This window comes from Embiotoca jacksoni, unplaced genomic scaffold, assembly GCF_022577435.1.
Source record: "Embiotoca jacksoni isolate LCO1_2020_lvr unplaced genomic scaffold, fEmbJac1.0.p SCAF_96, whole genome shotgun sequence".
In the NCBI taxonomy this organism is placed as follows: domain Eukaryota; kingdom Metazoa; phylum Chordata; class Actinopteri; family Embiotocidae; genus Embiotoca; species Embiotoca jacksoni.
Window position 1 is genome coordinate 200,308 of NW_027185454.1, and position 13,654 is coordinate 213,961.

At 40.9% G+C, this 13,654-nt stretch overlaps 1 protein-coding gene across 2 annotated transcripts in view; it reads right to left on the reverse strand.

Annotated features, from left to right (window-relative positions):
* Positions 1-7,195: 7,195 nt before the first annotated feature.
* Positions 7,196-13,654, reverse strand: part of LOC138193829 (estrogen-related receptor gamma-like) — a 42,048-nt gene continuing 35,589 nt past the window's right edge. For both annotated transcript variants that reach the window (XM_069142078.1, XM_069142079.1), the window contains one exon: positions 7,196-11,671. In XM_069142078.1, the coding sequence (XP_068998179.1) occupies positions 11,427-11,671 (245 nt within the window). In that variant the 3' untranslated portion in view covers positions 7,196-11,426. The remainder of the gene's footprint in view (positions 11,672-13,654) is intronic.

Consider the following 13,654-nt stretch of genomic DNA (forward strand, 5'->3'; position numbering starts at 1 on the left):
ATTTTATTGTGAAAAATAGAAAAAGCAAATTTTGTCTCCCCAAATAACTATGTGCATACATTACAGATACATTTTATATCATAATCATATATTACAAATATTTGTGATAAAAAAAATTTGTTACTGATTTATGAGCCCATGAGTAGAGCAATAAGTTACAACATGCTGCTATACCAGTTGTCTTTTAAAAAAAATAATTTTGTTTTCCTTTTTTTATGCTTTACAAGACTTTTGATTTGAGGTGTTATAAAAAAATGTGTTTACAGATTAATCACAGATTGTTTCATTGAGTATTCTATTACCCATTTGGCTCATAAAAGGTCCACAAATATCAGAAAACGCCCATCAAAGTTCCCTAAAGATCAACAACTTCAAATATCTAGTTTTGTCAGATCAATAATCCAAAACCCAAAGACGCAAAATGATATATATGACATAAAGCAAAATCCACTCAGTTGAGAAGCTGTGGGACTGGGGAATATTTGTCATTTTTGCTTAATAAATGACTGAAATTATTAATAGATGACCAAAATAGTTGCCAATTAGTTAATTTGTCGATCAACTAATCAATTAATTAAGTAAACCTTTGCAGCTGTAGTCCTGATTATTGTTTGTTTTTCTTAATATTAATAAACGTTTCAACAGGAGGTCTATGTGCGTCAGCCACTGTGAACTCAACTAGGAGAATCTTCACTGGACACCAACTGGATGCTGTTCTTGGATGTCCATTTGCCAATAACTGGCTGCAACTCTGGATCCCAAATAGCTCCCGTTCATCATCAACTGTATCACTAAAATAGAAAATCATCTAAGAATTGACCACTCATCTTTGAACCCATCTTCTATACATGTCATGATCGATCGTGATAGGATCCAAAAATCTGTCCCGGATAGACTGACAGCCATCAATGTTCGACTTGATCAAATACTTCCGCACCAATCAGAGGCCATCAGTGGTCAAGGCATCCTCATCGGCAGGATCTATTGTCTCTATTTACACAGTCCATCCTCTTTAAACTGTGCTATTGATCTTGGCCTAGGTCATGGAGGTTTGGCATGAAGGTAGGGATGAGCAGTGGGGGATTTGTGGGAGGTGGTTGCAAATGGGAGAGTAAGGACAGAGGAGGAAGAGAATAAGGACACAGAGGAAGAAGCTTCCCCCGGGTGTCTCCACTGCCAGTTTCCTCTTATTTAGCATTTGACCCTGGTCTTGGCTTTAGTGCTCAATGCAGCAGCCTTATTTTCAGCACAAAGTCGATGACTGCCAATATTTTGAAAGAAGACTTGTCACTGCTCTTCAACAAAAGCTGAAAAACACTCTAAACAAACTGACTTGATCTATCTGAGGTCAAATGTTTGAGTTATCTTTTGTCATTCTCTTCCTCCACGTTCCTTCTCTCGTTTTTTGTTGGATCAATATGTGAGCAAAAGGTGATACCAAACGACAATGTAGCCTACATTACCATTTCAGTTGTCCTACTTTTCACAATGTGACAGGTGTTCTTTACCTCCGCAGTTCAGTTACGGGCTCCTCTCACGGTGGCCTGTTGCTGTGGTTATTTTACTCTGCGCTGCAGTCCATTAGCGGCACCGCTGCCAGAGCAGAGCCGATAAACCATCTGGCCAGACTCCTGAAACAGATAGCAGCCTCTTAATGGAGTGAAAAAGTAAAAGCAATTAATGTCACATTAGCACATCACTAATAAGGCCTGCCCTCCAGTATGCTGCAGTGAGAATAATTGGTTGGTTCAGACTGCGATGAAACCCAACAAGTCTGTTGGAGCTGACACTGAGTCCTGAACTATATGTTGTTAGGAAAATAAATTTCCACAAAGAAATAAAACACTTGTCGGTCAGCTGATCATGATGTAACGTCAAGATTCTTTTTGTAGTAAACAATAATAGATCTAATTGTGTTTGTTTGTTTGTGGTGTGGAAGCAGTAGACTGCCTTATGAAAATTGTATCTGTACTAAAATTTTGTTTAAAGCAAAATCACAGATCCAAGCCCTCAAGTTTTCTGTTGAAAAGCAGAAATAAAACTGCTAAATTTGCTGTCCTCTCCAACAAACATGGCCCCTATGACAGCCCCGTATGCAGCCTCACTTCTCCCACACATTGTTGTCACGACCTCCCTCACTTTCAGCTCTCGTCTTTGAACTGTAATTCAAACTTCACACAGTAGCAGCAGCAGCGACAGCAGCCCCATCTCAAGAGCTTTCCCAAAACAAAACACGTCCTCTCTGCCTTGAATGAGATTGGGGTTTTAAGATTTGGCTGCTTAATTGTTGTCTTTTCCCGTGTTTAATTATGAAAACACCAAAGCACTGTCACTGCTGCTGTCTAATTCCACTATGTTCCGCTAATTATGTTGTGTTAATGGAGTTTTTTTTCTGTTACAGCGTCACACTCATTAACTTAGCGGTGACACTGCCCTTAATTGGATAAGAGGCCATTAAGTCACTTTTCTTTGATTAAAATTATTGCTCCCAAACATCAACATCAACCCTGACACCAAAGCTCATGCAACATTAGCCTCATAGCTTTTATCATGTGGCGTGCTGTATGTTGACATTTTTTTTTGGTTCTTCCCTCATGAAAGCCATTAACAAAATGTAAAAAGCTGCTATTTGAACATAATTTCACATTAGAAAATGTTCTCACTGCAGTTGCACAAAGCACAATGTGCACACAGCGACTACTTCCATATTAGGGGAGATGTGTGACTTGCTGCTGCATACTCTTGTTGCAGGTTTTAATAAGGATCAGTCTGGAAAGAGAAGCTCGACAAACCTCCAAAATGTCAGACACTGCAGTATCATCACTCACAGTAAATGGGCTTCTTCCTCTAATTTCTATACCTTTGCCTCTTTTGTTGTGATCCTCCTGGGTCTGGTGCACAGTGGTGATGCTCTGAACTGATATGCAATTATATAAAGCAGCATGTAAAATACTAGGAGCAACAAACTGATATTTATTTCGGCAGGCTTTTTCTTGGTACATTTTGATCAAAATGTGCTAAATGTGTGTGGAATTTATGTCATTTTATTTTTAAGTAAAATCCATTACAGTCAACCGCCATGTTTAAAGCAGATCTCCATTTAACACGAGGCCCGGTACAGACACAAAACAGACCGACACCAGCACTGCTTTCCAATCTCCGGCAGCCCAGTTCCCATACCCACACATGCCCTCAATTACCCTATGAGCACCACATGTGCAACATCATTAATAAGATCCACTAATAATGGTGGCGAGCTCCATTGGCCGTGAGTGAGATTTGACTAATTACTGTAATTGTATTGGAGTCATGCTCATTAAATATGAAAATTGTGTTCTGTGAAATGAATGGGGTTTCATGATCACTCTTGTATGGACAGGCGAGAAATAAATTAGAGAACAGTTTCTCGTTGCGCAATTAACTACAGCACAGGCGGCTACCTGCCACACCCCCCGGTCTGGTAATACAATGTGTGTGTGTGTGTGTGTGTGTGTGTGTGTGTGTGTGTGTGTGTGTGTGTGTGTGTGTGTATTTTTGTGGATGTTTGCCAATTTGCTATTACTTGTTGCTCATGATTCTCTTTATACATACTGTATGCATGACCTGCTTGCCCATGAAACGTGGAAATGTTAATATTTCATAGAGCATATAATTGCAATTGTAATGATTTTCTCTAGAGAAGTTTCTCAGCCAGCTTTTAATTCATTTTTTCATTTAATTTGATATTTCTAGTAGCTTATATCAAGTTTCTTCCCTATTCTGGCATGGTTTTACTGTATAGAAACAGACCAGACTATATTTAATTATTTTTGAACCACTTTTCGACTAGATTGTGAGATCAGATTATGCTGACCAAAAAAAATCAACATGCACACGAGCATAAACTATAAATCCACGCACTTAAAATCCATGTCACATCAGATATTCATGACATTTCTGCCCCACAAACAATTAGGGAACAACTTCCAATCCAAACACAACAGTCTCTTCCCTCCACACAGTAGGATGTGCCAGTGACTCTTTCCTGTAACTTTTGTTCACATTTCTTTCTATCATCTCTGGGGATTTAAGCAGCTGTCAGGGCTCAAGAGCCTAGACGACAGCATCTGGGAGTGGCTACGTCCCCGAGGAGCAGAGCAACCCCTTGTTTCTGCATGCTCAAGTTGTTTGAGAAATCTTGCAATGCAAATGCGGTGCTTACCTTTACCGCCCAGTAACAAAACTGTGTCACAGTCAGAGGCTTGTGTGAAAGCCCTGATTTTGTCTGAGGAGATATAGAGGTGAGGAGAGGCAGGTAAACAAAGCATAATGTGGAGGTCAAATGCTAATGAGCGCTCCATTTGTTACGTCTGGCTCCCTCCAAAGGCAAAGTAACAACGTCAGAGGCACCCAGACATAATAAATCATCCAAATAAATGATAAACTTTAAGATTCAGGGAAGACTTCACGGTGTTCATTGTACTTCCTGAAATGAATTCACAGCCTAGTCCTGATTCCTCTCATGTGGCCTTATTTAAATTGTTCCATTTTAAGCTGCCATATTGAAACAGCAAGATGCTTGCAAGTCCATTTTCAGGCCTAACACCCGACCACATAATTTCCATCTGCTTGCTGGTTAATAGGGTAAGACCAGTGAGAACCCCATTATGAACTGTAACTTGCTTTAGTCGAGATGCAGGCCATAATGCTGCGAGACTTGAACAGATGCAATGCCATGCGGGGTTTGCAGCTGTTGCGAGGCCTTAGAAAACCCACAGCTGTTCCTTCTCCCTCCGAGTCCCCCAAGTAAAAGGGGGACTGAAAGACGAACGTGACTGATGAGGTAATGAAAGACCCAAAGAGGCAAGTGGGAGAGGAATATCACAGGTAGTAGAAGGCACTGTTATAATCTGTATCTCATCCTTTCATCACGTCTCGCCCTCTCTCCCTCCCTTCCTGCACTCTGGATATCAGTCACTGTGACTACCTACAGATGGCGCTCAATTCATTTTGAAAAGCAAAGGCCTTTCTTGGGGCTGTCCATCACAGAGTGCCACAGACTGGCTGGCGTTGGGGATGAGCTGCGGAGAAAGGCACCCTTACCTGTCCTTGAGCCAGGCGAGAGAGAGGGGGAGAAAAAAAAAAAAAGAGTAGATTCAGCATGTATGTACGAGGTAGCTGGGAGCCATAAATCATGACCTTCTTCAATTTACACAGGGAGCATATTGATGGTTTCCTATCTCCTTCACTCACTTTCACCTAGTTACATTGTCTAAGACAACACCACTCTGGGTAACCATGACTGACACTTTACAGCCTATTCCCAATGGACTCTCACCTCAGCCGATGAATAATCTTCACATGAGGCAGAGGAGAAGCGTGAGTGTACAACAGTGGAGCTGAGGCGACAGCACAAGGTTGCACTAAAAGTGTGATTATAGATTCACTGAAAGAAGTAAGCAACAAGACTGGCTGATTAACAAGCCGCGGTGTGACAGTGTCAATGCCCCTTCATAAGCACAGCAAGGTCTGACAACTGCCGACAATTTAGGGAGAATAAAACAGGGTCTACACGATGGAAAGTCACTCTGAGGACAGTGGGCCATGCCCTAATTCCCTTCTACATGAGTGAAAACAGAAAAAACCTGCGTCCAATCCTGCAGAAGGAAGAGCTGCAAGTTCACAACACGTGATTATAAGTTTTCCTCACTTTTTAAGCTTCTTTTACATTCCTTGCAGTTTTTTTTTTTGTGGCATTGCATCAGTAATTTCTCAGCCATCCTTCAGTGTCAGCGGAGAACACACCTACCTGTATACATCTGCGATACTAAAACACTGGTATGCTGATATACAGTGCAGAACCAGCTACAAGTTAATACGCAGTTGTTATTTGCAGCAATCATATGTAGTGCAGAGTGTAGTCGTGCTAAGATGATAAATAAAAATGAAAAAGTGACAAGCCCATTTATTTGCTTAATTCAATCTTGTGTTGAGAGATCTTTTCGCTGCACATCATAGATGATTTTGTTTAGGGGAATGCTTTGTGGCAGGCTGATTAAACACAGACTTACTCCCCCAACCCCCGTATTGGCTGAAGTTGAAAGCCCAGTAAATGAAATGACTTCCACAGGATTGCACCACAAAGGAAGGGAGTGTGTCAGATGTGCATTCAGCCAGTGTTGTAGCCAGCACAAGGTCAAATGGGACATTGTGTAGACAGTTAACCAACTGACAGTCGGGGCAGGAGGATGCCGTTACACCCCGCGGCACCGTCTTGCTAAACATACAAGTGCACGCGGACACACATGTGCATTTACGCACACAAATGGCCGTTTATTCTCACTGTACATGTTGTGTGTGGACCAGGCCAACGCCAATGTGAAATGTCTTTTAACTGATTGACTACAAACAAATCTGCTCACCAAAACATTCTGATCATACAGAATAACTTAACACCCATTACGACAAATAATAAAATAAATACTGAATAGTACAGATGGACAAAAGAATTGACAGCCTGTCTTGCGTTGGAGAAAATGACTTATTGTTTATTCTATTGGAGGTGTGCGTGTCTAACTTTGAATTTAATTTAAATTTCATCTTACATCTAATGCATATAATGTTAAGGCAGTACATATTTTTTGCGTTTTAGTAGAAAATGCTAAAAAGTACAGTAAAAAAAACAACATTATCTTGTATAACAGTCTCAGTATCATCAGTGTACCAAGACAACAACACGTTGTGACCTTGTTCAAAGCTTATTTTTAAAGTGTATTTTCTAGCTATGATTGGGCTGGTGTTTAAACAAAGGATTTTACTGATTACATACACAGAGGCAATCATCACAAGGGAAAAGTTTGTCTCTTAACTTTTTGCAAGTGCTGAGTGGCAATTTACCCAAAAAAGTGACAAAAAATAAATTTAAGCATGCTGCCATTTCATTCCCGGTTCTTCTTTTACTGTCCGTAAACATGACAACGAATGGTCTTCCTCAGGTCGGTACTATCTGACAAAGACCACTGTGGTCAAAACATGGTCACGTTACGCTAGAAGAGCTGCGACAGAGTGGTGTCCATGGAGGATCTTGTATTTGTACTAAAATTAGCAGTGTAGCTTGTCAGTAAATACGCTACCAACCGTCTCATACTGGCTTTTGTAAAGTGATTTCTCGACTTGAATGCGTTTTTCAATAAAAAATGCTTTGCAGCGATTACATAAACCATGTGATTTTATTGTCACTGTACATTCAGTGCACTGTTAGATCTGACTCACTCAAGAAAAAAAAAGAAGCATATATTTACACATGGATACAGTAGGCATGAACACAATAAACAAAACACAAAAAAATGCCACACAATGCTGTCCAGTGAAACCCGGCTGTGGTTGGCTTTTTGCTTCTCAGTTCCAACATTTTCCCTTTTGTTTTCCCAGGACTGTTGAACATGTATGCATAGTTAGCCTGTCCTTTTCCAAGCATAGGGTAAGTTTATAATTAAAATGAACCAGAGCTCCCTTTTAATTTGATTCATATATCACAAATGCTAACATATTGCTTTTGAGGGGGGTAAACCCCTTGGGTAATCACATGTCTGTGGTACATACACCTAGCAGGGTCCTTTATACACCGTGGACAAGAACGGCCAGGGAGATGCCTCCATGTTTTATGTAAATCTCGTCATCTCCGAGCGCATGGAGATAAGGTACGTCCACAAATGGAACAGCGAATAAGCAGCTTTCTCCTCCGAGGAATGTGTTCCCCAATTGCAGTAAGTTCATCTACATTTTTTTTTTTTTTTAATACCCAGCCAGTGATGTCACTTTATTTCTGTGCCACTGATTCCCAGGAGAAACCCATGGCCCGCTTCCAGTGTAATTTTCAAAATATGAATTGAGGTATAGGGTCTAGACGACTTTACTCGCTATATGTCCTGCTGTGCCGATAACCAAAATCGATGATAACACAGAGTGAGTGCGTGTTTCACCACTGAGAGACACAAAGACAGAAAAAAAAAAAAGAAAAAAAAGAAAAAAGAAAGAATAAGACGATATCCCACCTTGGACTAAATATAACAGACTTATTCTCACTTGGGTAATTACCCTTTGACTCCATACAGTGACTTGTATCATAAAGATAATCAGTGGGCTCTAAATTTGTGTTGAAATTCATTAAATTGGCAAATTAAGCAAATGATCATAGCTCATATCATTGCACAGCAGTTACAGTATAGTACAGTGAAATATGCACAATACATTTGTACAGTATGTCCACATTGTAAACAAAGCACAACTAAATGTCAGTCTGACACAAGGAACATAGGTGGCCATATTTGCCTTGCATAGCCCAGTGATCGCTCAGTTATGAAACTATTACAGACACCCATGAAATCGCCTTTGTAAAGGTTTAGACGACAACCCCTCCCTCCCTCCCCCAACTGCCACCATCAACCGAAATAAAATGTCTCTCGTCCCCAAGGTAGAGCCAAAGCAGAAATTTAATTGCTCCATTTCTATTGAGAATTTCAGCTTCGGAGACAATTAGAATTAATTGGATGTAGTCGAACCGTTTTAGAAGTCTGAAAATAAATTACGCATTTTTCTTTTATTTTCTTATATTAATTTGGGAGAAGGGAAAGTTGGGGAAACAATTATCTGCTATCAAGTCTTCAAAGTGCGCAGAGGAGGTCCGTGAGTGAACTCTGATCAGATGAGGGTCAGCTTTCCTGTTTTTGGTCAAACCAGACCGTGTTCATCAGCACTTCACACAAACAGTGCAACATGAACTGATGGAGTTCATTGAAGTGCTCTCCTTTAACCGCCTCTAGTATGAAAAGCCTCACTTTTTTTTTATGGTAGTTTCAACTCTACAGGGTGAGACTTCAAAGTGCCTCCTATTAACAAAGAGTCAATGCATATATTGACTGAAGAAAAAAGGTTTTCGCCATGTTTTGCTGTTATCACATTAGAAGATGATCAAAATTAATGGACACACAGCAAGAATGAAGGTATAGCCATGATAAATATACTGTAACATCCATATTCATGTGAAAACAGCATTTGTGTCCATCGGCTGTTTATTTGAAGACACTACGCTTTGGTTCGCTACCATAAAGAGGTGATACATACCTCCTTTCAACATGTGAATGGATAAGCTGGTTAACAATCAGGGAAGTGCATTATGGGAATTGTATTCTCTACTGTATAGGGTTTTAACTATCTATGCATTATATTACAGTGAATTCATCGCGCTCCTGTGGGGATCGTCAGTAGTTACTGGTTGCTTGGCTTTATGTTCTCTTCTTGTTTGAGCAAAAGCTAATGGCACTTCACACTTTAAAGACACAACTGCTCTAAAGTGTTCACAAGAGACAATTTATGTCTCATTAAAGTCCTAAGAGCAGCTGATTAATCTATTAATGTATTATTTTGCTCTTATGATAACACGTTCCGTCCAACCTGCTCAGGTTGTCCGGACAGGAGGAAATATGTCAATAACTGTATCACATTATTCTGATTGCTTTCTTCGAATAATTTGGCAACTTGTCTACCATCGATAGATAATATGCTATGAAAGTCTACTATCGCCTCTGGAATATAGAGATTTTTGTGAACTTAAGTTTGTGCTCCTCCTCAGCGCAAGTGTCAGTGTTTGAACACACAGTGCCTGTCTGAATGATTAGCACCTTTATCAAAGATGAGCTACAAACCAATGGAGATACTGAACATTAGTGAGCTGCGATCTGAATTCTGCGGTCGTTACTGTTGAGTGTAAATTCAGAGTGTAATTTAGGTTTAAACTCAGAAACACAAGTGTCATTACATTGACAAATATCTAGAGTGGCCTGATGGTAAAACAACAAGAAAAATGGAAGAGGAAAATTGAGTGAGTGCACGCCCTTTACTTAAATTATTGCCTATAAATACTTACATTTCTGGTAATCTGTGGTAGTGTTTACATCTAAACAGCTTCATAAGAGTGCCATGATGTTAAATAAATAAAACGATCATGACATTACAAAGCAATCTTTTTATTTAAACCTGCAAAATTTCCCTTTCCTGCCTCTGAGCTTCTACATTTTACCCTGTAGTCCAGATTTTATACGAGAAAATAAAAATCCAGGATGTTAAAACGTTGGAGATGTGTGAGGCTAACATTCAGACTTTGGTATCACATCTACGACTTTGACCTAAAAACACACAAAGGACTGATGTGTGTGGAACAAATACTTTCAATATAGTGACACTTGTTTGAGAATACAAACGCTCAACAAAGAGGGGTGGAAACAAGTAAAAGCAAAGACTGTATAATGCAATCTATTACAGCACCATCACAAATTAAAAGCCTCAAATCCGAGTAGAGAATTCAATCAACACCTCTCTGACACAGACTGAATATTATAATCGTCACAAAGGAAGCATTTTATTGCAGTCAAGTTACATTGAAGGGCGTATTAGATTGCATTAAAGTACAGATGTGGTGCTGTTACTGTTTGAAATTCAGCCATACAGTTTGGCTTAAAAATTCTCAGCGCGAAATATAGCTTATCATTATCATGTGCAGATTTCACAGTATGTTTAGTTGCCAATATGTGTGTATGATGAACAGGGGGAGAAGTGAGGACGGGGATTTAGTCTCTATGAGCAAACAAACACAGACTGAGACTCAGACGCTACCGGACAGAGCTAGTTAGTACGACACCCATTATTGCTGCGTTGTTCGTGGATGCTTAGTGCAAACTCTTAGTGAACTTTGATCACTAGCCAACCACTGTCCCTCTATCAGCACCAAGTTGACTGAACCACTGAGTCGATGAAGCTACTACGAGGTAAATATTACGAGGAAATGGAGAATCTTACATATCCGTGGCACGTGCCACTGTCTTTGATGACGAATATAAGAATATGTCTAACAATTCTCTCCCCCCCCCCGGGCCCAGTGCAATTTCACACAATATACAGTACACATATTATATGTCGACCAGTTAGAGACTATTGCTTTAACAACTGAGATTCAAAAGTATGACTTAAAGAAACAAAAAACACATCATGTGGCTACGTAGCTGTACAGGTCTTTAGGACATTAATATCATCACACTTCCATTTGGAGATGAAAAGAAGATAAGAAATTCACAGAAGCTTCAGGTGATATAGAGCAATGGGTCTCTGGTTATAACAAGACCTCGGTTGCCTGATTTCTGTACACAACATCTTTATTTACATCATCATGATCCCACGTCAATCAGGTTGATAGTCACCCTTTTTAAAACTATTTAGAGTCCCTTTTTTTTTCTTTTATGTTTATTACCGTTTAAAAGTGTTAAAATGACTCCAAGCTTCATCTTTTCACTGTCAATTGGCACACCACCTTTTGTTTTTTTTTTGTTTGGTTTTTTTTACGGGCCGTCCCTCGCCTCGGACTGGGGTGTCTGTCAAACAATCGGGCCCGGGTGTCAAGCCTTGGCTTCCAACATCTCGAGGAATAGTTTGTGCATGGGGACTTTGCCCTGCATTTTGATGCTGTAGAAGTGCTGAACGGCCTTGGTGGCGGTTTGACGGAGCAGAGGCAGGGTCATTAGCAGCTTGCCCGCCCGCCGAGGGTCCTCTGGGTGCTGGGAGCCCTCAAAATCCTGCAGAGCCTCGTGGAGAGAATCCTGGAGCCTTTGGACGGCTTCGATGTTCTCTATGTGCATGGAGTCTAGGAAGAGAAGGGCGGCGGGGAAGGAAGGAAGGAAGAAGAAAAGATACACAAGATCTTTAATGTTCATGTTTTCAAGCTACTTGCTGACTAACAAATGAAAATAAACATTTTCTATTGATCTGCAAAAATCTACAGGTGCTTGTTTTGCAGCATCGTGTGACTTTAAATTCTGCTGCTTGCTTTTGCAAACATGCAATTTTGGAGAGAGGTTTTCTCTTGTTAGTGGTTAATGACACTCCTTAAATAAATGCCTACGCGTGGCCAGGACTCTGGGGACAGAGAGGGAGAGAGAGGTACTGTAGGACTGTATAAATATACAGTAGGACAGGAGAAAGATTCATTTCTTTTGGTATCATGGATCACATACATCCCCCTGCTAATGAATTCAGATGGCTGCATTACTGGGATATCGTTCAGCTGAATGATGGTGGCAGATGGCCTTCATTTCCATAAGAAAGAGCAGTTGGCCCCCTTATGTATAGGCTCTAAAATAAAACCAGTTGAGACTTATTAAAAACTGCTCTCTATGTATAAGTCTCCATGTTGGAAAAAAAAAAAGAAGAAAAAAGAAAAACAGGGTTGTCCTCCAAAGGACATGCTGACAGAGAGGGTTTTAATGGACAAGCAGGGGTTTTGCTTTCAGCCAATTTCACTGCACACACTTCACAGTGTCAGGTCTAATCTTTGTATGTATCATATCCACAATTCATTAGCTCATAGATAAAATTGTGTGCAACAAAATGTGAATTCAATACAGTATCATAATTGAATCGAATCAAAGGGAGTAAGATGGACTCATCTCATCCTGAACGCTCTGGATCGCTAAAGCGAAAGCAAACATGGCTGCCGATTGAAGTGTGAGTGAATTAGATCAGCTCTGCTATGTGTCGTGAAAGTTGGGGAGTGAAGTAAGACCATGTACGAACATGTAAATGAGGCAGAAAAAAGGAAAGTACAAGGCTAATTATGTTCCTAACTGACTGATTAAGTCTCTTTTACCAGTCGCCTTCTGTGTAAATTGCATTTCTATCTTGGGAAATTAACTAGGCTATGTGGACCGCACATGTGTTCCAGCACTCTTCATTTGAAACCTTCATGTTAATACTGATCTTATCCTCGTTCGGCCGTGCAATCGTGTGTGTGTGTGTGTGTCTGTGAGAGAGAGAGAGAGAGAAAGAGTGTTTTCAAATGTGTGTCAGCTTGTGTAAACGCACGGCGAGAGCGTGCATGGTTTCATGTGTTTAAGGAGGTTAGGGGCAGAATGCAAAACTAACTTTGAAGAAACAATTTCCATGTAATCCGTCAGCAGCCTGGCGTCAATCCCGTCGATACTCTGCTAATTACAAAATCAATGGCCATGAATTTCCACAGCTGTCACACCCACAGGACCACTGGAGCCGGAGCTCTCCGAGACCGTGTTCAAACGAGCCGAAGCTGCCCTCTCGCCCTCCCTGAGCTTCCCCTCAACCCCTGCCTTCCTCTCTCACACGTCTCCCTTACCTTTACGTCCCTGTCTTTCCACCCCCCCCCAGCCCCACCTCCCATTTATTCTCCCCGCTCCCATGGAGTGTTTGTCATTAGAAGACTAAAGCTCTGGGCTCAGCATTTTTTCAGTCAGGCAGGAGAAAAGACTCCTAACAGACATTGATTAGCGGGGGGACAGGCCCAGCCTCATGAAAAGCAAACTGTCAATACGGGCGCAGCATCTTCACATTGGAACAAACGAGGCCCGTCGCTCCCCAACGCTCATTCCACTCCACTTAACACATTTTATTGACAGCCCCTGTTTTTCTAATGAAATGCTAAATATATCTCCCTGGGCTGTGGCGCGCTGGCAGCTACTGTTATGGAGATGGAGAGAATGAGAGCGCAATGTGACAGTCTCACACACGCACATGTATCAGCACACAAATTAAAATATAGCTACGCACACACATGCACACACACACACACACACACACACACACACACACACACACA